The sequence below is a fragment of the Pogona vitticeps genome, chromosome 4 (genome assembly GCF_051106095.1).
Source record: "Pogona vitticeps strain Pit_001003342236 chromosome 4, PviZW2.1, whole genome shotgun sequence".
Classification (NCBI taxonomy): domain Eukaryota; kingdom Metazoa; phylum Chordata; class Lepidosauria; order Squamata; family Agamidae; genus Pogona; species Pogona vitticeps.
The window spans coordinates 22,627,951-22,654,241 of record NC_135786.1 but is presented as its reverse complement, the minus strand read 5'-3'; the positions used below and the strand labels follow the sequence as shown (position 1 = coordinate 22,654,241).

Genomic DNA, 26,291 nt, shown 5'->3' with positions numbered 1-26,291 from the left:
CACCATCGCTGGCTTCTGAGGCCTCCAAAGGCCTCCAAAGGCCCCGTGGGGGGCCTCCCTCGCCACCATCGCTGGCTTCGGAGGCCTCCAGAGGCCTCCAAAGGCCCGGGGGAGGCCTCCCTCGCCACCATTGCTGCCTTCTGAGGACCTCCAGGAGGCTTTGGACCGGTAAGGTGCTGCTTTTTACTTTTTTAAAAAATGTTCTGGGTGGGTCTTGGAGGGTAGATTTGGGCTGGGGGTATGTTTCTATGTTGCTTTGTTTTTTGGTAATTTTTTTGCAGTCCCAGTGTGGGACTTGCTCTGTTTATTTATTTTTATTTTATTTTTTGGTATTTAAAAATTAGGTGCTGCTTTTTACTTTTTAAAAAATGTTCTGGGTGGGTTTTGGAGGGTAGATTTGGGCTGGGGGTATGTTTCTATGGTACTTTGTTTTTTTGGTGATTTTATTTTTGTAGTCCCAGTGTGGGACTTGCTATGTTTATTTATTTTTATTTTATTTTAAATTTTGGTATTTAAAAATAAGGTGCGTCTTAATTTTTTTGCGTCTTATGGAGCAAAAAATACGTTTGTTTGTTTTTTACAGCTCATTAGCTGTTCAACTTTCACAGGTGTTCTTCTGAGCGAAAAAGAATGTGTATTCCCCAGATAAGCAGCCAGGCCTTTACAGTTTAAAAAGCACTTCTGTGTCTGCTTGAACTTTTCACAAAGGATTTTAAGCAGATTTACTCACATTTCAAGACGGGGAAAAGGCATTTAGCAACTTATTTACATTCAGCAGGGCGAGGAGACGAAGACTCAGCTGTGCATCCCGTCCCGGCAGAAAGAAATTAACAGAGAAACACTTTCCCAGCTGATAAACACACACACACACACACGGTAGTTTTTAACTGCAACTGGCTTCAAATTTACCGTATTTTTCAGTTTATAAGTTGACTCAATGTATAAACCCCACCCCTTTTCCAACCTCAAATTAGAAAATTTGATCCCGCTTTTCCCTTCCTTTTGCTAAGCAACAGAGTTTAGCCAAAGGAAGGGAAAAGGCAGGGATCAAAGGGCTCCCTTTGACCACCGCTTCTCCTTGCTTTTTGCGAAGCCACAGGGCTTAGCAAAAAGGAAGGGAAGGCTCCCTTCGGGTAAAGGTTGCACGATGGCAGCACTTTAATCCTGAAGCCCTTTCATGGCTGCTTTATCCACTTCCTAACCCCCACAGGGGTGGGTTAATCAGCTGTGAAAGGGCTGCACAATTGCAGCCCTTTGATCCTGAAGCCCTCCCATGGCTGCTTCAGGATCAAAGGGCTGCGATTGTGCAGCCCTTTCATGGCTGCTTTACCCAAAGGGAGCCTTCCCTTCCTTTTTTGCTAAGCCCCGTGGCTTTGCAAAAGGCAGGGAAAGCGACTGCCTTCCATGTCTAAAATGACCCTTAATTTTTTGTTTAATTATTTAACGAAAAAGTGTTGTTTTATACATGGAAAAATATGGTATGTGTCCTGCCAATGTACAGTACATTTGGAACCTCATCTGGAAGAAATGTAGGTTAGACTGGAGCAGCTGTATAGTTGCTTATTCCACAAAGGTATTTTGGCTTTTTTTAAGGGTGTAAGAATATGTGAGTACATAACTGTCCTCCTTAATTTGTAGGATTCAAAGGTAAATCAAAACCCAATCTTTTGAAACAAGAGACCAGCAGCTTGGCCTGCTGTCTAAGAATCCTTTTCCGAATGTACGTTGATGAAAACCGCAGAGACTCATGGGAAGCTATACAAGAGAGACTCCTGAAGTAAGCATTATCTCTACTCTTCAAAAATGTCATTGTGCCCAATCCAATGACATTTTATGGTTGTGAATTTCCAGTACTTACCTTGGATTTCCCCTTCTAAAATGTCCTGTTCATTTGAGCAGTGGAATCCAGTGAAAATATACAAAAGGATGCATGTTGGGATTGGGTCCTACTTGGGTTATTTGGGAAGTCGGCCTTTAAAGGTGGAAACACCCTCATGTTTACATGGGGACACTGATGACTACTATTCCATTAGTTAAAACAAACACAAATGCTGACTTCAGTATGCCTTTTTCTAATTCCAGTCAACAGTGTCTTTGTAGGAAAAAGGAATGCTTTTTGCTATGAGATAAAGAAATACAACTGAACAGTTTCAGTAAGATAACTTTTGTAAAGGCAATCTTGTGCCAAAAAAATAAAATTAAAAACCGTAGAGTACTCTGTCACTTTCATTTTTGTATTTAAATGGCATCTATCAAAATTCCCACTTATACCACTAGACTTGAAGAGAGATAGCAGAATACATCCATTCTGATTACTTTCTGTTCAAATTTTATGTACTTAATGTATGCATCATCTTTCTTTAGCGTATGCACGGAAGCCTTGGCTTACTTTATTACTGTGAACTCAGAAAGCCACCGAGAGGCCTGGACCAATCTCTTGTTGTTACTTTTAACAAAAACACTAAAAGTCAGTGATGAGAAGGTAAGAAAGTATTATTATCTAAGCTTCACATACAAAATGTACCACTCTTATATGAAGCTATACTCTTGTTCCTGTAGTCATCATATCAAGCAACATCATACTTAGAATGTCGTTCTAGTGTGCTTACCGATACCCACACTTTAAAAGATTTATAAATGCACATGCCTCTGTTAATATATATATATTAATATATATTAATGTGTTGTAATAACGATACACACACCATTCTTGTGATTGCTTTTAATGAAGGAGCAATGTAGAATATTTGCAGTAAATAAACCAAAAAAAAAAATAGAACAACTGTCTGGTAGACTAGGGATAGGTATTTTCTTGGGGAACCAGACGGATTTTAAATAATGGTCCAGGAAGTCTCATGGCTCCACAATAATGTGAGTGCTATGAAAAAATAGCAGTGTATTATTACATGCCTGTCCTTGGACAGACTTGGGCCGTTATGTACAATCGCCCAAGTAGTACAACATTAAGTGTAGAATATCTAACCACTGTTGAACTTTTTTTGCCACAAATGAATCTTGCATCTTCTGGGATCCAGACCTGGTTCAGAGTCTGATGTATAGCTTATCTTTACAACAGATTGAATTCCAGAGGAATTATTGAATAGGTTTTTTTATAAATGTATTCATAATATCTCAGACTAGAGATGGGCATGAACTGTAGGTTTGGTGTGGTTCTTTACCAGCCCGACAGCTGACCCACAGTTTAGTGCCCTACCACCTCTGGCAGGCACCCACTCAGAAGCAGTGCCGAGAGAAGGTGGAGCAGATCGGTCGACATGCTGCCTCCAAGGGGGCACACACTGAAGGAGGAAGGGCAACAAACCATGGATCAGCTGTTGGGCCAGTAAACGAGCCATGCTGAACCACTGAACAGGCAGTTTGTGCCCATCTCTACTTCAAACCATTGATATTCCTGTGCAATGCGCTAGGACAGAGGTCCCCAACCCCTAGTCCACGGCCCGGTGCCGGTCTGTGGCCTGAGCCAAACTGGGTCACCAAGACAGACCTCCCGTCCCACCCCCCATGCACACTCACCCCCACACAGTGCGTTTGCGCCTGCGCACGAGTGCGCCCAGACAGTCGCCGCACCGCCATTTGTGCATGAGCACACGGGGATGCCCTGCCTTCCCCAGCCGGTCCGCGGACCAAAAAAGGTTTCGGACTGCTGGGCTAGGAGACATGTGTTTTCCAAATTTGGATGTTAATAAGCCTTATTCTGAGACTGAGTACTGTTAAAATAATACTTGCTGGAGATGCTCCTTTTGTAAGGTCACTTAACTTTATTCCTGTTTTCTCCTCCCCAGTTCAAAGCACATGCGTCAACATATTATCCCTACCTATGTGAAATAATGCAGTTTGATTTGATCCCAGAGCTCCGAGCTGTGCTGCGGAAGTTTTTCCTGCGTATAGGTGTAGTGTTCAAAATCTGGATTCCTGAAGCACAGTCACCAACGGTGGGGATGCATTCATCTGCATGGTAGTGCTGTGGTAGCAGTTTTCCAAAGCTTGAGTCATGCTTAATTCAAAGAATACAGACAAGCAAATAAGAACGGATACAGATAGAGACACATAATTGGGAGTTCTCAAGAAGAAAAAGAAGCTACAACCACGGGAGCAGCAGAGTTACATTGATGAAGCTGCTATTTCTGAAGGATACTCTTTTTTTAAAATTCTGGCTGTCCTATAGGAATAGCTGTTAGCATTTGACAACTAAATGGAGTAAATATCCAGTCATTCTTACCACCGAGCTTGTCTCATTTACAACGGTTCTTTTTAACACCTTTCAGTTAACTGCGTATAATGTGCTGGACATAATTAATGAGTGGAAGCTATTTCCATGAGATAAAACACACACACACAGGCTTGTGATGTTAGCAAATGTACTAATAAATATTCAAGAGGGTTGAAGTTCATCTGAAAATTATGCTGGAATGTTTCTTTTTCCTTTGGGATGCATTCAGTTTGGAAACTGGCTCTCTCAATGGTTCTGTGCTGTCCCATAAACACATGGCAAGATAATGACTAGGCAGTCATATGACCGGTCACCCGGCAAAAATCTAAAGCAGTGTTTATCTTCATCTCTCCTGCTGCCAGCTTCCTGAATGTTGCAGAATGCATGTGGTAGATGATCCTTACAGCAGCACTGTATTTTCATGGCCTGGACTGAATCATTTCAATCAGATAAAAATTTCCTTAACATAGGTTAGTATTGACCAAACAATTTGGAAAACACATTATTGCAAACAAAAAGAAGAAAACATTCTACAGTAGTCTCTTAATCCAATTAGTAAATCCCTTATGACTTGAATGTTTAAGAAGCTTGACAGCTTTGAAAATCGTTTTGATTCTGAACATTTAATAATAGGAAGTAAATGGAAAAATGTAAGTTTTAAATTTTAACCTTTGAAGTACATACTGATTAAATTAAAATTTATAATGGTTGATCAAACTGTTCCCTTTTCAATAATATATAAATAGCATTTGGGTAAAAGTAGTCTATCTTTACTATGTATTGAGATATTTCTATTTTTACTGAAAAATTGTGTGTTATGGTTGTTTTAATGGCTTGGTTAATATTTTATTATCATTAGTGGTATGAGGGAGAAGAGTCTGGTTCCTATTGGGACCACTTGATTTATTAATATAAGTGCAAATGTACTTTTGACAAAAGCCTGTTTATTCAGAGGCAATAAGAAGCAATGGTATCAGTGCATTTCTGTTGTATTGATTTGGATCTGAGAGTTTTTTTAATTCAGGGTTTGGTTTGGGTGTTTTTTTCCTTTTCTTTTGATAAGATCATGTCTTAGTACTCTTTGCCCAGTAAAGGAATTTTTTTAAAATTATAGGACAGGAAAAACCTGTGCAGTTATATTTCACTCTTGCATAAGGCAAGAAGGAAATTATTTCCGTCCAATGCATTAGAAATATAGATGTAAAAGTATTATCAAATATTTTACCCCTTACCCATATCTGCAAACACATCTTGTCCAAGTATGTAACTAATCAGGAAGCAAAATACTGATTGGTTGTCTGCTACCCTAAGCACACATGTCTGAAGTAAGTTAATTTGAAGACTATAATTTTTGAGAACAATTAGGTTCAGTGTCTTTGGATCTTCTTCCTTTGTAGTAAATTGAGATCAATTGTTAGCACAATCAAAGTTGTTACAGTTTTGGGAGGGCAAGAATTGATAGCTAGATTTATTTATTTTTATTAAATACTGGTGCTTTCTATCTCTCAAGTTTTCATTTATAGCAAAGTTTTGTGGGTTTTAGATTGTTTTGGACCATTAATAAAAACAATTTTGACGTTTAATTTCTCTACCAAAGAATTTTATGTAGCAAGTGCAGCATTTTGTCTCTTGTGAAGTAACTTGACAAAAATATAAGTAGCTTATTAGAAAGAATTGTGATACCATTTTACCATGGGCAAAAAGAAGAGATGAAAAAGTCCTAAATTTTTGTTAGCATGTAAAGTAATTTAGATATTTATGTTTGTGGTGCAAAGAGAAATTTCACCATGTTCAGTTTATTTTTTTATCTATCTATTTAAAATGTCGGTATACACATTTGTATACTGTATTCTTTTTTTAACTGGATTATTTCTCCTTTCCCCACTGCTTTAGTTCTTCTGTCAATCTGTTGTAAAAATGCAGCTAGACCCCCCCCCCAGGTCTTTTTGTTGTTGTTATTGTTGAACTCTCTGTTCAGATTTGCAACCATTTGACTTCATTAAGGGAGCATGGCAGCATTACAACTGATGTTTCATAATCAAGTGCAATACCCCTGTGATTGAAAGGGTTATCCTCCAGCAATGTAAAATACTGTGAAGAAGCTTTATATATGAGATCTGTGATTATATATATATAAAACCTGGAGCCTTTTAAAGCATTAGTATTAAATGACTTTATTTCCTTAGGAAAGCTGTGTTTAGCAGTCAAAAATTACATTTACAAATGGCTGTACTTTAATTTAAAAACACATGGGGTAACTACAATACTACACCATTTATCATGGTGTGAAGTGTGTGAGTGGATATGAAAGAGATTTCATACTAGCCTTATTCTGAAAGTTTTGTGTGAAAAATTTGTGGAGAGTGGTAACAGTATATGTCATGTTGGAACACGTTCTTTCCTGTGACAACGTGGTTCTTTGGCATTACCAACTTTCATGAACAATTGTAGGAATTACCCTAGGAGCTTTTACAGAAATTTCATTTGAACTCTAATGGTGGAGAAGATTTGCAGGTTAATTACAGTATTTTCTGTGATGTTTTTCAACCAGTATTAAATTTTCATAAGCTGGTGCAGTCCAGTAATAGAGTTCTGTATCATACATCAAATGGTGAATTAATTGTCCATTTAAGACATGAGTGTTCATCCAATGTCTTTGAAAGATCAAAAACACAAGTCAGCCATCACCTGAGGCAGCAGATCTGCATGCTCCCTATTTCCTTCTCAGGTCTGGTCCCCTTTCCTCTTTAGCATTAATCTTGGTTTACTCTTACATCCGCAGCATCAACATTGTCAATTCTAACCACGTTCTGTCTTAATGTGGGTTTGCAAATATATTTCAAATTCTGGTTTCTAACTTTACATAACAAGATTAGTATTAGTCATCATTGTTCATGCAGACACAGTACTAACCTATGATTAAATCTGGTGGGAAACAGTGGAAAAAATGGGATCCAAGAAGATAAATAATATTCACAAGCTCCACAGTTTGCCTTTGAACTCGTGACCGCGGTCATCCAGTATGACATCTGCATTTGTTTATAATATACTCTTGTATTTTGAAATTCTCCATTTTGATTAATATACGTATTTTTTGCTCCATAAGACACACTTTTTCCTCAAAAAAACGTCGGGGAAAAAGTATGTGTCTTATGGAGTGAAATCACCACCTTCAGGGGCTCTTTCAAGGCTTGGGAAGCTTCAGAAGAGTCCCTGAAGGTGGCGATTTCACTCCCTCTGGCCCCGTGGGGGTGGCACGGTGAGCCCCCAAAGGGTCGTAGGGTGTGTTCCAGGACCCTTTGGAGGCTCGTCTGGCCCCCCGTGGGGCCAGAGGGAGTGAAATCGCCACCTTCTGGGACTCTTTTAAGGCTTGGGAAACTTTGGAAGAGTCCCTGAAGGTGGCGATTTTGCTCCCTCTGGCCCCCAGGGGGGCTGGGTGAGGCTCCAAAGGGTCCTAGGGTATGCTCCATAAAACATGCCTCTCCATAAGACTCACCAATTTTTTAGGAGAAGGAAACAGGAAAAAATAATCTGGGAATTTCGGCCTGCTGGGCCAGCAGGGGTGAGGGTGGGGGAAGCCTCCAAAGGGTCACCCCGTTGGCCCAGCAGGCTGAAATTCCCAGATTATTTTTTTCCTGTTTTCTCCTAAAAATTTGGTGAGTCTTATGGAGCGAAAAATACGGTAAGCCATGCCACAAATTAAGTGTTTAGAATATTGTTCTAAACAACATAGAAGAGGCACCATACAATAACAAGTGAGAAAGGAAACAACCTTAAAGAATGTTGAAGGTGACCTTAATTTTGCTTCCTCCCAGTATTGTCTTAAGGAGCAAATAGCACTTTTATTTGTTTTCACACTATTTTCTGATAGTTTGTGTCAATTCTAAAACACAGAAGCATCACAGTTCCTCCAATTACAGTTCTGTAGCATCGATTCAAACTGAGGCTACAGACTGTGTGTCTTAAGCCTGCATATTTGCACACAATCTGGCTTATTTTATTGATGAGTTGTTAGACTAAGTTTGCTTAATGCTTTGTACATTGTATTTCATAATGATAACTCACTCACCACTGGCATAGTTCAGCTGAAATGGATGCAAGCCAGTATAAGCGGCCAGTGATGTTTGCCTCAAATATTTTAACATTTTATTGGATAATGTGATATTATCCTTGGCTTGAAGCAAGCAAACAAACAGAAAATGTTGACTCTTGAGATGTGCAATTCCTTAAATGTCTTAACATTTTGTCCAGAATATCTCTTTGCAACTTTAAATAAAATATACTTTGTGCAAAATGTATGTTTATCTATATAATGCCTAAAATTAGTTACAAGCTACTTTTTTTTCTTAAGAGACCTTCTATTATGAAGTGCATTGAATATCATTAAGTTAATGAAAAGCATTCCTTGCCCAATGGATGTATACATTTTTGAATAGCGGAATAATTATATGATGCAAAAAGCTATGTAAATTTTTTTTACATGAAATATTATGTATAATACTATTGTATTCCATGCTTTAATCAGGTGGTAAATAAAGTTTAAAAACCTATTGCTAAAGCTTACATCAAAACTACTTGTTTGTGTAACATTCACTACTGGAAGTGTATTGGTACATAGTCTTTTTGTCATCCTCTCTCCAACAATAATGATAAAGAAAATATATCCTTCTGTGTTGTGTTCCAATTTTAACCTATTGTAATCTGACAGTGACCAGAATCCTACTGGGTAGTTATGTCAGAGCAAGTGGAGTGACATAAATTGCAGTAGTAAATTATCATAATCAACAAGTCGCTTCTTGTATCCCTTCATCACACATCAACTCACATAATTGGCATGCGGCAAGGACTGCTAGCAGCAACTTCACTGCAAGTTACACCATTGGACCTAAGTCAATCCAGATCTTTCTCAGTCTTCCTCTTTTCCTATTGCCTTAATCTTTTCCTAACATTATTGTCTTTTCTAGTGAATCTAGTTGCCTTCTTATAGGTCCAGAGTATGATTACTTCCGTTTAGTTATTTTCACTTCCAGTTAAAATTCAGACTTGATTTGATGCAGAATCCACTCATTTGTCTTTGTAGCAGTTCGTAGCACTGTAGAGCTCTGTAACACCACATTTCAAATGAATTAATTTGGTGATGTGTAAACTGCCACCTTAGCTACAGAATGTCATGTCACGTAAATGAAATGCCATAGAGCAAAAGAGCCCTCTCTCTTAATCTCATCACCAATCTTGGTAGGCAAACAAAACTACCATCTCTTACACCGTTCCCTTCTCATGGGCAAAAAAATTCCATCCCTCCCATCTTTTCTCTTACAAGGAAAAAAAGTTTTGATTTTCAGTAGAACCATCAAGTCCCTGCTACCAGCAGTGTTGCAGTTTCTATTTATGTATGTCACCTGGCGTGCTCTGGTCCATGGGGTCCCGAAGAGTCAGACATGACTTAATGACTAAACAACAATAAAAACATAAGCATCAGAACAACAACAAAAAATAACTCAGTTTCATGTCTGGCCATCCTCTTCATATGTACATGATTTTCAGCAATGATATGCAGCTGAGAGCTGGAACTGAAATACCTGATTTCAAAGGAGACTAACACCATTGCTGTGAGATTGCACAATGCTTCTAGCTATCTACACATTTGCTCAGTACCAAGGACACTGGACACTGGGTGTTGAATATAAGGCGCTCTAAACTTTCTATAAGAAGGCTGAAACACAAGTATGTATATGTTCCTTTCCAGTCCTAGCCACCTCTATGAGCTAGTGCATGTTGAACAGCTATCCCAAATGGCAATACTGCTTCCCATGTTACTGGAAAGTATAGTAGCACTAACCCTCAACAGCTGGCATCTCCAGTGTAGCTGGATATGATACTCTAACACCATGCTTTATCGTGCTTGTTCCCAAGGAAGGTTCTCATCTCCCCTATTTTCAGAGCCCTTTGTGCATATAAGTGTGTGTCAGACGACATTTACACACATGCACAACAGATAACAGCAATTTTTAAAAAAATCAAAAGTGATCATTACGTCAGACTGCACAGGGAAGCCATTGAAATCCACAAGCACCAGCAAAACTTCAACAAAAAAGAGGAAAGTGTGAAGCTCAACAAAACCACAGGAACAGATAATCTCTTCTCCTTAGCACAACAATGCACCCACAACAATACACACTAATCAGCCATCTACAGAAAAAGACAAAAGCCTATCTCACAGCCATAAATACCGTACTCCCAAAGCCAACTACACCATAGCACAGAGTGCTGTCCTCTGAAGATGCCGGCCACAGAGACTGGTGAAACGTGAGGAAGAACAACCTTCAGAACATGGCCAAAGAGCCCAAAAAACCCACAACAACCAAAAGTGACATTATTAGAAAAGCAGGGACTCCAGGACTGGTTTCAAGGTGGCAGAGGGTGTGCTGAAGCCTGGCAGGCAGGTCCTGAATATTCTCCTTACAGACATGTTTTTATATAAGCTTACTTAATGGACTAAATAAATAATCTGTCATATTCTTTTCAATTTTGTTTAGATCAGCAACAGCAGCAGTATAATTTCAGCAGAATAATAACAATGATTAAAGTATACCAACTGAAGCAGTTAAAATGTAATTAACATGAAGAAAATAGCAACATAAAAAGTTTTACAAAATTAAAGCATAAAATTTATGTCTCATGCAAAAGGGAAAGAAATATAAAACCAGACTAAGCGGATGCAAAGATGTGTATAAGGGTTCTATTAAAAACCATGCAGTACTACAGTACCTTCAAAGAAAAAGCAGTGTTGTGGTTGCTGACTACTCCTTCAGTACACTATTGACATGGCAACACAGAAGAGCACTAAAGGGGCACACAGTTGGGATGTAGATTTGAAGGGAACGCAGAGTTGTGGATTTTTTTTTCACTTAATTCAGGGGGAGGGCTCAATTATAATAGCAGTCAATCTCTCTTTTTTTCCCCCAGGGTTATTTTGGATTTACCCACAAGAACATGATGCACAGCCTTGAAGATGTTTTATCATTCAAAAGCTCAGTTTTTGTTTGTTTTATATTCCTAATAGTATAGGCATCCTTCAGTCTCGAAAGACTATGGTAATGTGCTCTGTAAGGAATTGACCATGCAGCCTTTTCCTGATTTTTTTTAAAAGTATTCTTGTTGAAGGGGCTTAACTATTCAAGAGTCTTGATCCCATTCTGCCCAATCATTTTCAGAGGGAAGGGTTTCAGTCCATCCTGACCTGGCTGAGCACCTCCTGCATCCTAGGATAGGAAGGGTGACCAACCCTCCAAGAATTCTACTTGCTGAGCCATAAATTATGTTGAGCGTAGCAGGATTTACTGCTGACTAGGTAAACAAATCAGACTGCACACTTATGAAAGCTGACTGGGAGTAAGCTCTACAGAAAGTATACAGGCATGCTTGGTGCTGCCGCTATTGCTACACTAAGCTTGAAGACCAGGATTTCTCTCAGGCTAACACCCATGTCAGAGGCAGGTTAGGGGGATAAAGCAGGAGAGATGATAACAGCAATCATGAGAAGACAATGTACTGTATGTGAAAACAAATTGTAGTTCATTCTCTTGTTGGTGTATTTTACCTTTGGCTCAAAGGGAAGCAAATGCTGTTTTCAGTATGAAATGATGCATGGATGACAACCCTAATGGGTATTTAGAGATATTGGCTATATTTTGTTGTCCTGAACTATGCAATTTTCAAATGTCTAGTCTCTATGGCTGAGCTCAACAGATCTTTTTTTTTCCAGGTTGTCTGGTCATCATTAGATGTCATCATCAAAATCAAAAAGGCAAACATGCATACCACTTTGAAAAGCAGAAAAAGGCTGTGACAAATAGAAAAGGAACCTTAGGATGTATTGCTGGCAATTCCTACAAGTTTCACTGTTTAAGATACGTAATAGAATTCACTGAGATGTCGGACAATTCCCACAATGTCATACTTGATGTGTCATTAAGTCGACTCCGCCTTATAGCAACCCCAAAATAGTTATCGAGGAATGTGAGATAAAGAATGTTTTTCCTTTTGACACCCCTCAGTGGGTTTCCATGGTCTTGAATCCAAATCTCCTAATTCGTCCCTCTACCTATTATGCAGTCTGGCACTCTATCCCCGAGACTATTACACAGACTCTTACAACGATATGTTATAAGCAGGGTGGATATGATTTAAATCAAATCGATTTAAATCACTGCATGGTAGACAGAAAGCAACGATTTTTTTAAAAAATCGGATTTTTATCCATCCTGCAGTGATGTAAACCGTGATTTAAATCAAATCCACCCTGACTGCAAAAAGTTGGCCGAAACAGGGGCAATGCAGGTCCACTACGTTGAATACTCCGAGAGGATCAGTAAAAAAGTCAACAGAGGAAGAGAATAGCGAGGACTCTCCCACCCTGGCACACCACCCTCCTTCTGGCTCATTTCCCTAGCAAAGCTCAGACTTGGCGCGGTATACTCTGGGAACTCAAGAGGGCAGAAGCTGCGGATTGGCTCGCCTGATTGGAGGAGGAGCGCGCTTGGCATTGGCTGGAACGCTTGGAGGCGCCGGCCTCTGATTGGTTACGACTGCAAGAGGGCGGAGGGTTGAGTGGCGCCGTGCGTATCGCGTCATGACGTCGCCGCCGCGCCCTCTCACCGAGGTTTGAATGTGAAGCGGAGCTGGAGTCGTAGGAGGAGTTGTTCCTGTCCCTGCTGCTCGTGCTGTCAGGAGATCCGTCAGGTGAGGCCGGGCCGTTGGCCGAAATAAATCATTGTTGTCTGCAGGCCTTTGACGAGCTGAGGTGGCGGGAGGGAAAGCCGAAGCTAGAAGGGGAGCCGAAATTCGTGGTTCTTGCTTGGGTGGGTTTTGGGTTCCAGGCCCACAGCGTAGTGGCAGAAGGAGCTGGCGCATCGGAACGTGCTGCTTCCCTCACGGCCCGCCTTCTTTTGCTTACGCTTTTGCCGTTGGTTCGTGGGTTCGGCCGCGGAAAAACCAGCCCGTTGATTGGCGGGCGCAGCTGTCAGTCTTGATCGGTACTAACGAGGTAGTGTGAGCCGAATCCTCCCAGCCTCTTTTCCTCTCCATTTTCCTTCGTTCTTGCCAGTGAGTCAAAAAGGAGTCTTTCTCAGCCTTGAAAGCGAGGGGGCAGGACCTGGTGGGCAGCGAGGCTTAATTGTCTGGGTCGGGGGTGTGTGCTTCTTTATTTCCCTTATTGGGCGGGTAAAAAGTGTCGCAGGGGCTGTTAACGAAAAGCGGGAGGGTGCACTGGGGCTCAAGCTTGCATGGAAATAGTGCCTGGTAGTCTGAAATGGGTGAAATGTGTTACAGGGGCTCAGTAGTGATAGGGAACTCGGTAGGTCCTCAGAGGCAATGTTTATATTTGCACCAAGGATATGTAACTGTGGCTTCCCTCCACGTTGTTGGAGTGCATCTCCCAAGCTCTGGGTACTTGAGATAATGGTGAGGAATCATAGGAGTTACAGTCCGAAAAGCTGCTAGATGGCCACATTCGGCGGCACACCTTTGATTTGCCTAATATTCTTGTCATAGAGGCAAAGACAATACCTGCATACTGTACATATGTTCTCCCCAAACTTCTCTGAGTTCTGCATTCTCATAAGAAACTGCTCTTTGGCTTTGTACTTGGGGGGGGGCAGCTCCTGCAAGCCGAAGGGGTGTGCAATACTTTTGTACATTCAATGTTAAAATACTATTTGATGGATCATATTTCCATAAATAAGCCTGCCTGGGCCTTAAGATCTTTGAAGGAAGCCGTTCTTTGCATCACCCTACCTTCATAGGCACATTTGATAAACACATGAGGGAGGAATTTTTTAGTGGTACCCCCATCTTATAGGATGCCCTTCTTCAAGAGCCCATGTTGTCTCCTCCACTACTGCCCTTTAGGTGGCTAAGGCCTCCCTTTTAATACAAGCTTGTAGCTGGACACAGTTGAGTTTTACTGCAAGATACTGCACCTTCCCTCCCCCCTCCATATCTCACCTGAGACTTTGTTTTCTAAGTTTCAAAATAGTTTTTATAAGCTGCTTTAAGTATTATTCCATGTTTAATTTGTTTTTATACAGCATTTTTTTTATTCTTGTTGGAAACTATGTGCGAGCTTCCTTAGGTCCCTGTAGTGAGAGAAGAACAGGAAAGAAAGAAAGAAAAGAATATATAAGAGTGAGAATTTGAAAATAGGCCATGTTTACCACAGAATGTTTACCATCCTGCACTGACTAAGCCACCTTAATATCTCACTTATTATGTCCCAGATCATATTTGAATCCATTTGGATCCCTGCATTTTCGCAACTCAGCTTGGTGATTTGCCTTTACAAAGATTGGTGGGACAGCTTCCACTTCTTTATTTGCACAACTTACAGTATTCTTATTGAATTCATGGCTGGCAGCAGATTGGTCAATGGGTTAAAATTTATGAGGATAAGGACCCAGCGTTTCTCTTTCTCCATTATCACTCATGTTAGTGGTGACTGATGAAAATATTACCTCCATAGTTTAAGAATAAATTTTTTTCTTGTTGCCCGGCTGTGTTTTAGTAAATTTAGTAAATTGTGGCTGTTTTTCAGAACTTGGCAGGATAACTGATAATTCCTTTTCATTTTTCCTGAAAGGGTGTGTATGTGAATGTTTATGAGAAAACACACTGCATTTCCTAAAGTAGATTATGTTGTATACATACCATATGAGAATGCCATTCCTAATGAATTATAGCATAAATACTTGTTTTGAACCAAAATTGGAAGAGCCCTGTGTGATCACCCGTGTTTTTCATGCATGCTAATGGTTCTTCCAGCAGCCATTGAGCATTCTGTGATTTGCCAGAGATTTTTTTAAAAAATGGAAGAAGGAATAATAATAATAATAATAATAATAATAATAATAATAATAATAATAATAATAATAATAATAATAATAATAATAATGCACTTTATACCAGAGCGCATTCTAATAGTAAAAACAGTTAAAATACTAACATAACATAATTACAATGATAAAAACATAGTGAATAATTATCATTCAATAAGACAACAGTCAAAATAACTAATAACAATATAATGATTGAAATACAGTAATTCTATCACAATAATTGCCTATTTCCATGATCAGCCCCCATGGTTCCAGGTTGAACAAGTAAGTTTTTATGTTTCGTTTGAATATAAGGAATGATTCAGAGTATATAGCAAGATGCAGAAGCCTTTTGTTGCTCTTTGGAGCCTGTCAGTTCTGCATAAGCTTGCATCTGTCTTTGGCCTTTAACCTGAGTTTTACTTAGGGGTTTTCTTCCCCCCCCCCCAGTATTAAATTTTCAGTAATGCTGGTTTCCTCTGCTAATGTCTGTTACCTTCATTGCAGTTTTCTTAACAGAAAACTTGTTGTTAAATAATAATAATAATAATAATAATAATAATAATAATAATAATAATAATAATAATAATAATAATAATAATAATAATAATAATAATAATAATAATAATAATAATAATAATAATAATAATTTTATTCATATACTGCCCATCTGGCAGCCATGTCATATATATCTGTTTGCTAAAAAATTGTGCCTTTATTTCCTTATTGTGTGGATTTCTTTAGTGTTTTGTTTCAGAAGCAAACAAGTTGTCTAAGGACTACCCTTTAATAGACTAGTGAAAGCATGAGAGATGAAAGATCAATGGTAGAGGGAGAGCAAGATTATGTATATAATGCTACATTCTATTCCCATAGTGGCAAACTACATTCTACATGTAAGACCATTCTCCTACTTGTTCTCAGCAAGTGATGTTTGGAGGTACAGTATACCTCTTCTCATACTAGAGGTTACACAGACATTAGGAATGAGGACTATTGATAGCCTACTCTCTAATCATGGTTTTTGTGTAGACACAACATGGATGCATACAGTAGACAGAGCTGAGGCATCCTTGAAATCTGATATCTTGGGGCATCTGACTTACTAGCAAATTGATACAGTCTTTCCAGGTCTTTTGTGAGGTAGTTGTGTATTGGAGATTGGAGCAATAGATGTGCTTGAGGTACCTTGTTTGGTCAATGATATGCTATCTAATATTGGTGTATAAAGCTTCTCTTATTTTCTTATTTGCATATGTACAATGACTGACTTGTTTTCAAAGGTGAAATTGTACATTAGTCATTCAAGTATTGCAAAAGGTTAGGCTATGAATGATTGTTGTTCTTTAGTCGTCAAGTCGTGTCCGACTCTTCGTGACCTCATGGACCAGAACATGCCAGGCCCTGTATAAAGGATACAGAAGATAAAAGTAAAACTTCAGATATATCTTTTAAATATACTTATTTAAGGTGAATTTCTTGTTTGTAGAAGTGTGGGATCATGCTTTATATAGTTTGTGTGGGTGTAATATATTGTGTCTTCTGAAATAACAAATGGATTTTTAATACTGGTGTGTCTGAAAAATGTAAATGCATTACACAGTGTGTATACTTTATGACATATACAATTAGTCTCTGAACTACAGTGGTGCCTCGCATAACGATTTTAATTGGTTCAAAAAAAACACGTTATGTGAAACATCGTTATGTGAAACACCATTTTCCATTGGAATGCCTTGGAAACCGGTTAATCCGTTCCAGTAGGCACGGATTGCCGTCCTTAAGCGAAAAAACCCATAGGAAACATCGTTAAACGATACAATGTTTCCTCCATTGGAATGTATTGAAGCTGACTCAATACATTTCAATGGCTTTGTGAAGTCAATTTTTGCAAAATTAAGTGTGTCATAAAAGGGTCAAAATGGTTTTAAATGCTTGGATTAGCTTCTGCGCCCTCTAAAACGGATGCAAAAGTTAATTTGGCTTTGATCTGACTTTTCGTTAATTTATGGTGAATTTTTCCCCCCAACTTTTGACAGCTGTCAAAATCTGACAGCTCCATTATTTCCTATGGGGGAAGAAAAAATTCACAAAAAACTAAGGAAGCCTCAGCAACTGTTCTAAATGCTTGTGTTCGTTAGAGGACCCCCTAAGTCGTGTGCAAACCTGATTTGGCTTTGATCTGAACTTTCGTTAATTTATGGTGAATTGTTTTCTCCCCCATAGGAAAGCATGGAGCTGTCAGATTTTGACAGGTCCATTGGTTCCTATGGGCCGGAAAAAAATCACCATAAATTAACGAAAAGTCAGATCAAAGCCAAATCAGGTTTGCACATGACTTAGGGGGTCCTCTAACGAATCCAAGCATTTAGAACCATTTTTGACCCTTCTAAGACACTTTTTTAATTGAAAAAAGAAACATCGTTAAGTGAAGCAGGGGACCTAAAATCGCATTCGTTATGCGAAGCATGGTCCCAAACTTCGCTAAGCGAAAATCGCCCATAGGAAACATCGTTATACGGTGCATATTATTTTCTAAAAAAACATCGTTATGCGAATTCATCGCTAAACGAGGCAATCGTTAAGCGAGGCACCACTGTATTTTTAATGTATAATATTTAAAATGTACTCAAATTTTTATTTGTAGGTTCTGCAGTTATGGAGCTAAGTGATGCCAATTTGCAAACTTTAACAGAATACTTAAAGAAGACGCTAGATCCTGATCCTGCCATAAGGCGTCCTGGTAAATACTTTAAATATGTAGTAGTTTTCAGTGCATGGTTTATTCTAAACTATTACAGAAATTGTTTAGTGCTTCTAGGCCTTCATGTGTTTTTATTATTTAATTATATTGGCTCTAAAAAGTTTTTTCCAATTGATCATGCATTCATTTTATTTATATCCCACCTATGAAAAAGACACTTGGTATGGCTTGTTATATTAGGCTGTGTTTCCAGGGTATTACTGTACATGTTCTTAGTGCGCATGAGAGTAGTGCCATGTGGTATATACTGGTATGGCTGAAATTTTACTATATAAGAATAATGATTTTAGTTCCTGTTGTGTATCCATTATATGCTTGCTTTTGTGACAAATTATGTTACATTTTAGGAGTTAAGGTTGTGGACAGTTCAACTTTTTGCTAAATTCAGCCAATTGTTTTACAGCGGAAAAGTTCCTTGAGTCTGTTGAAGGAAGTCAGAATTACCCACTACTACTCTTAACCCTTTTGGAGAAATCACAAGACAATGTCATCAAAGTCTGTGCCTCTGTCACATTCAAGAACTACATTAAAAGGAACTGGAGAATTGTAGGTATTTTGTTGACAAGAATTGACTAGTATATAGGACATTTTTTCATAGAATAAAAAGTTATTGATAAAGTCATAGAAATGGGTATAGGCTGATATGTTGTGGAAACATGGTAAAGTACTGACCAAAACGTAAGATGTACTTTCATAAAATTAAGAGATTATTTATGCAGTCACAGAATTGGATATAGGCAAATAGAGAAAGACTGTAATATAACAGAGCATTTTCTGTGACAAGCAAAAGATTCCAGATAAATAGTTACCATAGGTCTTCCGCTAGATCCTCAGAGCATATTTTAGTTCAGTGGAAGGTGAGAAGCTTAAGTGGTTCGCTTCACATATTTTCTCTTGCTTTTCTGACAAGCTACTGTATTTGTGGAGACCATTGACTAATCCTGTTCCCATGTTCTTGTGATATGCAGAGAATTTGATAGAAGGTCTTTATACCAGATTTTTTTAAGCAGGATATTCCTGATGGTCTCTTTCAATGGTTGTATTGTGGGGAAGAAATGTTATTAGCCTCCTTTCTTTCAAGAAGATATATTGGAGAAAGGACTTTAGGAGGAGGTTTGGCACAGTAGATTACACAGTACGTCACTGCAGGTGAACAGATGACTGAGTTTGTTGAACCCCAGCTACTGAGCAACACTGATTTGCATTTTGGGGACATCACTGTAATTAGAGTTAGTTCTTTAAATTTGGACACTTTAAAGTCTATCTTGTCCCAGCCTTCCAGGTGCATGCATTAATCTATGATTTTAGGAAATTAAAACCATGAACCTCGTAATGTTGTGTCCACACACGGATTTTCGGAATTTATCCAGACCTCCCATTTTTTAGAGTTATATTTGATCTCGGAGTTCTGTGATGGTAGAAAATGCATTCCTATAGTTTATTAAATTGTAACTTTGAATTTGGAAGAACATTTTACTGCTTATAGGTCTTATATAATTAATTGGGAAAGCAGCTTGTTTCTCATAGACCCTTTCAAACCTTGACATTAACAGCTAAGGTTGACGAATAAGCAACTTTACTGCTGCTCTTCAGTATAATATTGTTACATCTCTAGCTGTGGCAGTGATCTCAGAAAGAGCAGGGTTAGAGCAGCAAGTGCAATGCTTTCTGTTTTGTCAGCAAATTCCATTCCTCTAGCTTGATGCCTACAACAGACTGCTGTGATGTAGCTTTGATAGCAACCTTCTATCTACAATCTGATTTTTATCCTGTTCTTCCTCGAAAGACCCGAGGGGTCATATAAACTGTTCCCCCCTTTTGTCTTAGAGATTAAAGAGACTACAATAGGTTAATTGATCTGAGGTTACACACCAACTTTGTATCTGACCAAGTGTGATTGTGCTGCTTGTCATCTACCTCCCTTTTCTCTACTTTGTCCAAAGAAGAATTTGTTACACCTAATTCTTCTAATAAAACTGGTTTATTGTTTAATATGGCTTCTTTGATTTTTTTTGGTCTTGTTATCATCCAACTTCAGCAACAAATCATAAATCTTTACATTATTAAAACTGGGTATCTCTTCATGGTAAGACAACAAGGAATAACTGTTAACTTCTTGGGTCCATTTGGGTATGGCACCCATCAACTCTGGTGTGTTCTCAGCCCACTCCAAGATTGTAGATGGGGCATTGTAGTTCCCTGCAGTCCCCCATTTGTCAAGCCATGTATCTTTCTCTGTTGGGGTTTGGGTTGGGCCCACGGGACTTATCGGGAATCACTATACATTTTTGCCTTTCTCTTCTTTGTTCTTCTCTCTTCACCCACATCCTATATTCCTTCCTTTGCTTTCGCTCCTCCGTCTCCCCCTAGTATAGTGGCTTTCTATACATTTGTCGTCTCCATTCCCTTTTGGCGTACTCATGAGGCACTTGAACTCTACCCACTCTCCTGTCTAAGGATCTTTTTGGATCAACTCTACCAGCTCTCCTTTTTCCTCTCTTCCCCAACATGCTTCTGCCTCCTCCCCTCCTTCTCCCTCCTTCTTATCCTCTTCCTTTCTCGCCCAATTTGCACCCCCCTTAGCCTCTTCTTCTGTGTCTAGTTTACTTAATTCCCTTTCTGTCACACCTATCTCTTGTGCTTCTTCCTTTACTTGAGAGGCGGGTGGTACACTCTCCTGATCCTGGGTGAGGTGGCTTGTCACCTCACACCAAGATAAAATTCATAGTGTAAAGTAGCACAAATGTGTTGACCTTTTGACCTATGCGCCTTGCAAATACTTTCAGAACAATTGTTACAGTTTTGATACCAGCAAAATATTTTCGAGCTGTTTGTGATTACCTGTACAAAGTTGCTCTGTTGGTTTTAAATTTCTTTTTAGTATTGATGTTATTTACTGTTTTAATGTGATACTAGTTCAATATGATGCTTTTTGATATGATAGTTGTTTAATTATTTTAAAATATTTGTATACCTACTGTTTTTAGCTTTTAAATATTGCCCTTTTAATGATGTAGGCTTCTTGGGTCCTTTTAAAAATATTTTAAATAAATAAACAAATTGCTGTGTACTTGAGATACTTTCAGCTTAACCACAGCACTTGTAAAAATGTTTGTTTAATGATACCAGCTTGACCAACTGTATGTTTGCAGATTGAAGATGAACCAGACAAAATATGTGAAGCTGACAGGATAGCTATTAAAGCCAACATAGTACACCTGATGCTTAGCAGTCCAGAACAAATTCAAAAACAGGTAAGATGACAGTGAAGAAAAAAATAGAACCTTATTTATTTCAAAATAGGCATGTTTTTATTTACAAAGGTTGTTTTTGGAATGTTAAATTGAGTTTTAAAACAAGAAACAATTGATAAGTTAAAGCTTGCTAATTTATTCTTATTTTAAAAACTTCATGCATGTCCTTCAAGTGTAGAAATTAATTTTAAAGACTTGTCATTGGGAAGAGTTGCTTACCATAATAATAAGACCTATAACTTCCTGGCAAATCAAAGGGGAAGATATGGAGGCAGTGACAGATGTTACTTTCTTGGCCTCCTTGATCACTGCAGATGGTGACAGCAGCCATGAAATTAAAAGACGCCTGCTTCTTGGGAGGAAAGCAATGACAAACCTCGACAGCATCTTAAAAAGCAGAGACATCACCTTGCTGACAAAGGTCCACATAGTCAAAGCTATGGTTTTTCCAGTAGCAATATATGGAAGTGAGAGCTGGACCATAAAGAAAGCTGACCACCAAAGAATTGATGCCTTTGAATTGTGGTGCTGGAGGAGACGCTTGAGAGTTCCCTGGACTGCAAGGAGAACAAACCTATCCATTTCGAAGGAAATCAACCCTGAGTGCTCACTGGAAGGACAGATCCTGAAGCTGAGGTTCCAATACTTTGGCCATCTCAGGAGAAGAGAAGACTCCCTGGAAAAGACCCTGATGCTGGGAAAGTGTGAAGGCAAGAGGAGAAGTGGACGACAGAGGACAAGATGGTTAGACAGTGTCATTGAAGCTACCAACATGAATTTGACCCAACTCCGGGAAGCAGTGGAAGACAGGAGGGCCTGGCGTGCTCTGGTCCATGGGATCACGAAGAGTCGGACACGACTAAACGACAACGACGAAAATGGATCTGGTGCATGAAATAATTCATTTACATGAATGTTTTCTACCCCACTCTTTTAAGTCCCAAGGTTTCCTAAGGCTCTCGTGTGACCTGGGGAAATCTTTGGGAGCTTCAGGACTATATTGGAGCCTTTAATAGTCAAAAATAGCTGCTGGATTGCTATAGGCAGCCCCAGTCCTGGTGGTGGCAATTTTTGATTATTGAAAGCTTCATCTTTTCCCCTTCTTAAGATTCTCAAAGACTTCCAGAGGGCAAAAGAAAGCCCTAGGGAGCCTTGGAATCAGAGAGAGAGAGAGAGAGAGATTATTTCTAGCACTGGATCTAATTTATGCCAATGTAACTTTGCGCAACAGGATTTTGCCCTTTGTCTTTTTCTAGCATTATAGCCTGGCTGAGTGGGTATCAGGCAGCAATGACAATGAAACTTCCGTAATCTTAAAAAAGAAAGAAAGAAAGGAGCAGTGACATTAAATATGAGTCTGTCACTGAATAACAAAGCTCATATGTAGCATTTAGCCTTTTGTTTCTGTTCATGGAGTTTTCTTCGCAAAGATATTGGAGTGGCTTGCCAGTTCCTGATCCAGGTGGATCGCGTTTAGTCAGAACTCTCCGCTGTGACCTGTCCTTCTTGGATGTTCCTGCACGGCATAGCCCATAGGTTCTCTGAATTACTCAAGCCCCTTCACCATGACAAGGGAATAATCCATGTAGGGGTTGAGTCCCCTGGAGAAAAAAACCTTCCATTCTGAAGGAAATCAACTCTGAATCTGAGGCTCCAATACTTTGGCCATCTCATGAGAAGAGAAGACTCCCTGGAAAAGACGCTGATGTTGGGAAAGTGTGAAGGCAAGAGGAGAAGGGGAAGATGGGGGACGAGATGATTGGATAGTGTCATCGAAGCTAGCAACATGACTTTGACCCAACTCCAGGAGGCCGTGGAAGACAGGAGGGCCTGGCGTGCTTTGGTCCATGGGGTCACGAAGAGTCGGACACGACTTAATGGCTAAACAACAAGAACAAACAACAACAATGTGTAGCTTATCTTTCATAATGTGTGGTAAAGCTTAAGTTGCTGGGACCCTACTTTCATGGTAGAGGACTACAGTGGGAGCTAAACATGTTTGTTTTTATTGACAGTTATATCATTAACATGTAGCAGTTTCTTAAATGGAAACCCATGTTTAGTTAACGGTGAAGAAATTGTCATCTTTCAAATCTTTACAAACTACTTCTCTCTCTTTTTAGCTAAGTGATGCAATTAGCATAATTGGTAGGGAAGATTTTCCCCAGAAGTGGCCTGACCTACTAACAGAAATGGTGAACCGCTTTCAGAGTGGAGACTTCCACGTTATTAATGGAGTTCTTCGCACAGCACATTCTTTATTTAAAAGGTATGGGGAGAGCCTGGGAATTTCCAAACTCTGATCTGAAAGTGGAAGTATTCTGTTATGGTGATGATGTTTCTCACTCTTGTTTCTTTCTCTTTTTTGGCACTAGTTTTCAAGGTACTTTGCAAAACAAATAAAGTTCAGCTATTATAATTTTTCTTCTATTTGCCAGATACCGTCATGAGTTTAAGTCAAATGAACTGTGGACAGAGATCAAACTTGTCCTTGATGCCTTTGCACTACCTTTGACAAATCTCTTTAAGGTATAGTATTTGTGTAATCTGGAATAGACTTACACCATTTTAATATGCTTTGTTAACCTCACAGCCAGACCTTTAACGTTGATTATTATGAGATCATAACTTCCATTTTGCATGCTGAGATAAGATGGATGTTATTCATTATCTAAGATGACTCTTGCTGCAAGAAACTGAAACTGAAGTCTTCATACTACTGTCTCCTGAATCTTCCTGTTACACAGATGAAGGATCATCACATATACAGTAGATAATTAAACTAATTCAAGACAGTTTTATGTAGAAAACATTATTTTAAGAATAATGTTGATATTGAGTAAATATAATGCAGTTTTTCTGCTGATAGAACTGATTTGGTAGGAAGAACCAGGAGTTTGAGCAGTTATCTCTCCCCTTGTGCACTTTCAGAATCTGTTCCTGAATGTTGGAGGATATGCCAGAGGTTATATTTGGGAGCAGGGAAAAGGGAGAGATAGAAGCCTTATCTCTCATGTTGTTGGCTTCTGTTCAAGATTCTAGCCCCTGATTTTATTTTACTTTAAGTTTTTATGTTTCAAATGGAAATTGGTATCAGAGGCATTAACTGAGATTGTAAATGTGCTTTCAGTAGAAACAAAACATTAGCAAATATATTATACTGAATCAATTGTGATGGTGATTGCTATTGGTTTTTTCTCCATTTTTAGGCCACAATTGAGCTTTGCAATACTCATGCGAACGATGCAAGCGCTTTGAAAGTTCTCTTCTCCTCTTTGATTTTGATTGCTAAGTTGTTCTACAGTTTAAATTTTCAAGTAAGCCGTCTTTGTTTTTAGCTTTGTTTCTGCAGCCTATCTTCTAACTCATCTAGGATGACATAGAATTCAAGCAGCAGTTTCAATGTTAGATAGTTAGATACTCATGGATTTAATCACAAGAAAATATTGATGGGTTTTGGAGATGATGAAAGGTTTAAAAGAGTAATCTGGTGGTCAGCGCTACCCAGATATTTTGAAATGCCATTTCTTGCAGCTTTTAAACAAATCCAAAGGTATCGTATACTCTATTTTTAGGTATACCAAGAGTGATTTCCAAGAATCTGCTCCTTTTTCTTTTAGTTTGTTCAAGGTTTGTGTTGGGAAGGAAAATTAAATAGTAAAAATTGAAAGTTGGAAGAATTGCACCTTGAATATACCGCAATTTGATGAAAACAAAAATTGTTCCTTTAAGTAGTAAAGGTTTTAGGTCCTTAGAGTTTCCTCCTTTCATGTGTATGCTCACAGGACAGTAAATTAAGAAGCACAGTGTGCATGTAATTATGGTGATCTATAAATCTTTCTATCCCCTGGGGAGCAGAAATTTTAATTATCTTAAGCTGCTGTTCCATTGACTTTTAGCTCTCTTAGTGACTAAGGTATGTAACTGAAGGGAAGGCAGGTCAGAAAGTTAACAAAAATGAATAAAGTAACAGGTATTTATATTGCTAATGTCTTACTGATTATGAGATAAGAGGGCTGACAGGGAGCATTTTACATCTCAAGATGTATTAACATTAATTTGACATTAATTTGGCTTGTTGCCTCTTGAACTTTAGAAGCTCTCTAACAACTGAGAAATTATGTATCATCAGTCATGGTTTCACAAGTTATTCTAGTGCTCTGCTGAAAAACTGTAAAAGAGAATATGCTTTTTCAATAAGCAAATTATATAGTTGAATATTTTTTAAAAAAAGAATTTGCATCTTAATTTTATAGGACCTTCCTGAATTTTTTGAAGATAACATGGAAACTTGGATGATGAATTTCCATAACCTTTTAACTCTGGATAACAAACTATTACAAACAGATGTAAGTAATAGCAGAACATTATTAGTAAAATATCAGAATAAAGCCAAACAAAATCTAAATGTTGGCATGGGTGGCAAAAAAATAGCTGCTTCTGAATTCAGAAAAAAATATTGAAACTGCAGTAGCAAGTCAGTGAATGTTACCTTTTAAAATTTGTGTAGATAGAATTTATAGAATTACTCATAGAAATATTGAAAGTATATGAGGATTTTGCCAGTCTAAAAATGTGTAAAGGAATCCTTCTTTCTTTCATTGCTATAAAGTCAGGATCCTTCACCATTACATCATTACTCGGCAATATTCGTATACGAATACAAATAGCCCCATCTCTAGTTATGACACTATGTATTTATTATAAACAAACAAGCAAAACTGTTAATTGGGATTTTCAATATGAAGGCATCCATGTAGTGAATGGAGATATTCAGGAATCCTGGCTATTAAAAATAGTTAGGTTTAGTGTTGCAGTCTATGTTCTCTTGCTCCAGTAATTGTACTACCATGTTTCCCTGAAAATAAGACAGGGTCTTATATTAAATTTGCTCCAAAAATGCATTAGGGTTTATTTTCAGGAGATGTTTTATTTTTTTCATGTACAACAATATACATTTATCTAAATACAGTCATGTCATCTTCTTTTGTTTGCTGCAAAATGGTGGAGGGCGAGGTTTCACTTAACTGGGGCTTATTTTGGGGTAGGGCTTATATTAACGAGCATCCTGAAAAATCATACTGAGGTTTATTTTCAGGTTAGGTCTTATTTTCAGGAAAACAGGGTATAACAAGAAATTCTAGCTTCGTGCTGACCAAAACAATATTCAT

The 26,291-nt window shown here is 38.6% G+C and overlaps 2 protein-coding genes across 4 annotated transcripts in view; both read left to right on the top strand.

The window, feature by feature from the left end:
• The window catches only part of ARFGEF2 (ARF guanine nucleotide exchange factor 2), a 53,085-nt gene extending 46,278 nt beyond the window's left edge, over window positions 1-6,807 (top strand). For both annotated transcript variants that reach the window (XM_072996875.2, XM_020779461.3), the window contains 3 exons: window positions 1,639-1,777; window positions 2,365-2,482; window positions 3,804-6,807. In XM_072996875.2, coding sequence (XP_072852976.2) covers window positions 1,639-1,777; window positions 2,365-2,482; window positions 3,804-3,980 — 434 coding nt within the window. In that variant the 3' untranslated portion in view covers window positions 3,981-6,807. The remainder of the gene's footprint in view (window positions 1-1,638; window positions 1,778-2,364; window positions 2,483-3,803) is intronic.
• Window positions 6,808-12,851: 6,044 nt separating this feature from the next.
• CSE1L (chromosome segregation 1 like) overlaps window positions 12,852-26,291 on the top strand; it is a 34,032-nt gene continuing 20,592 nt past the window's right edge. Inside the window, exons 1-8 of one of the 2 annotated variants that reach the window (XM_020779464.3) lie at window positions 12,852-12,973; window positions 17,750-17,845; window positions 18,270-18,412; window positions 21,019-21,120; window positions 23,244-23,389; window positions 23,559-23,649; window positions 24,330-24,437; window positions 25,377-25,469. In XM_020779464.3, coding sequence (XP_020635123.2) covers window positions 17,761-17,845; window positions 18,270-18,412; window positions 21,019-21,120; window positions 23,244-23,389; window positions 23,559-23,649; window positions 24,330-24,437; window positions 25,377-25,469 — 768 coding nt within the window. In that variant the 5' untranslated portion in view covers window positions 12,852-12,973; window positions 17,750-17,760. Of the gene's footprint in view, window positions 12,974-13,247; window positions 13,337-17,749; window positions 17,846-18,269; window positions 18,413-21,018; window positions 21,121-23,243; window positions 23,390-23,558; window positions 23,650-24,329; window positions 24,438-25,376; window positions 25,470-26,291 lie in introns of those variants that run through there. The other variant, XM_072996869.2, reaches the window with a different exon arrangement.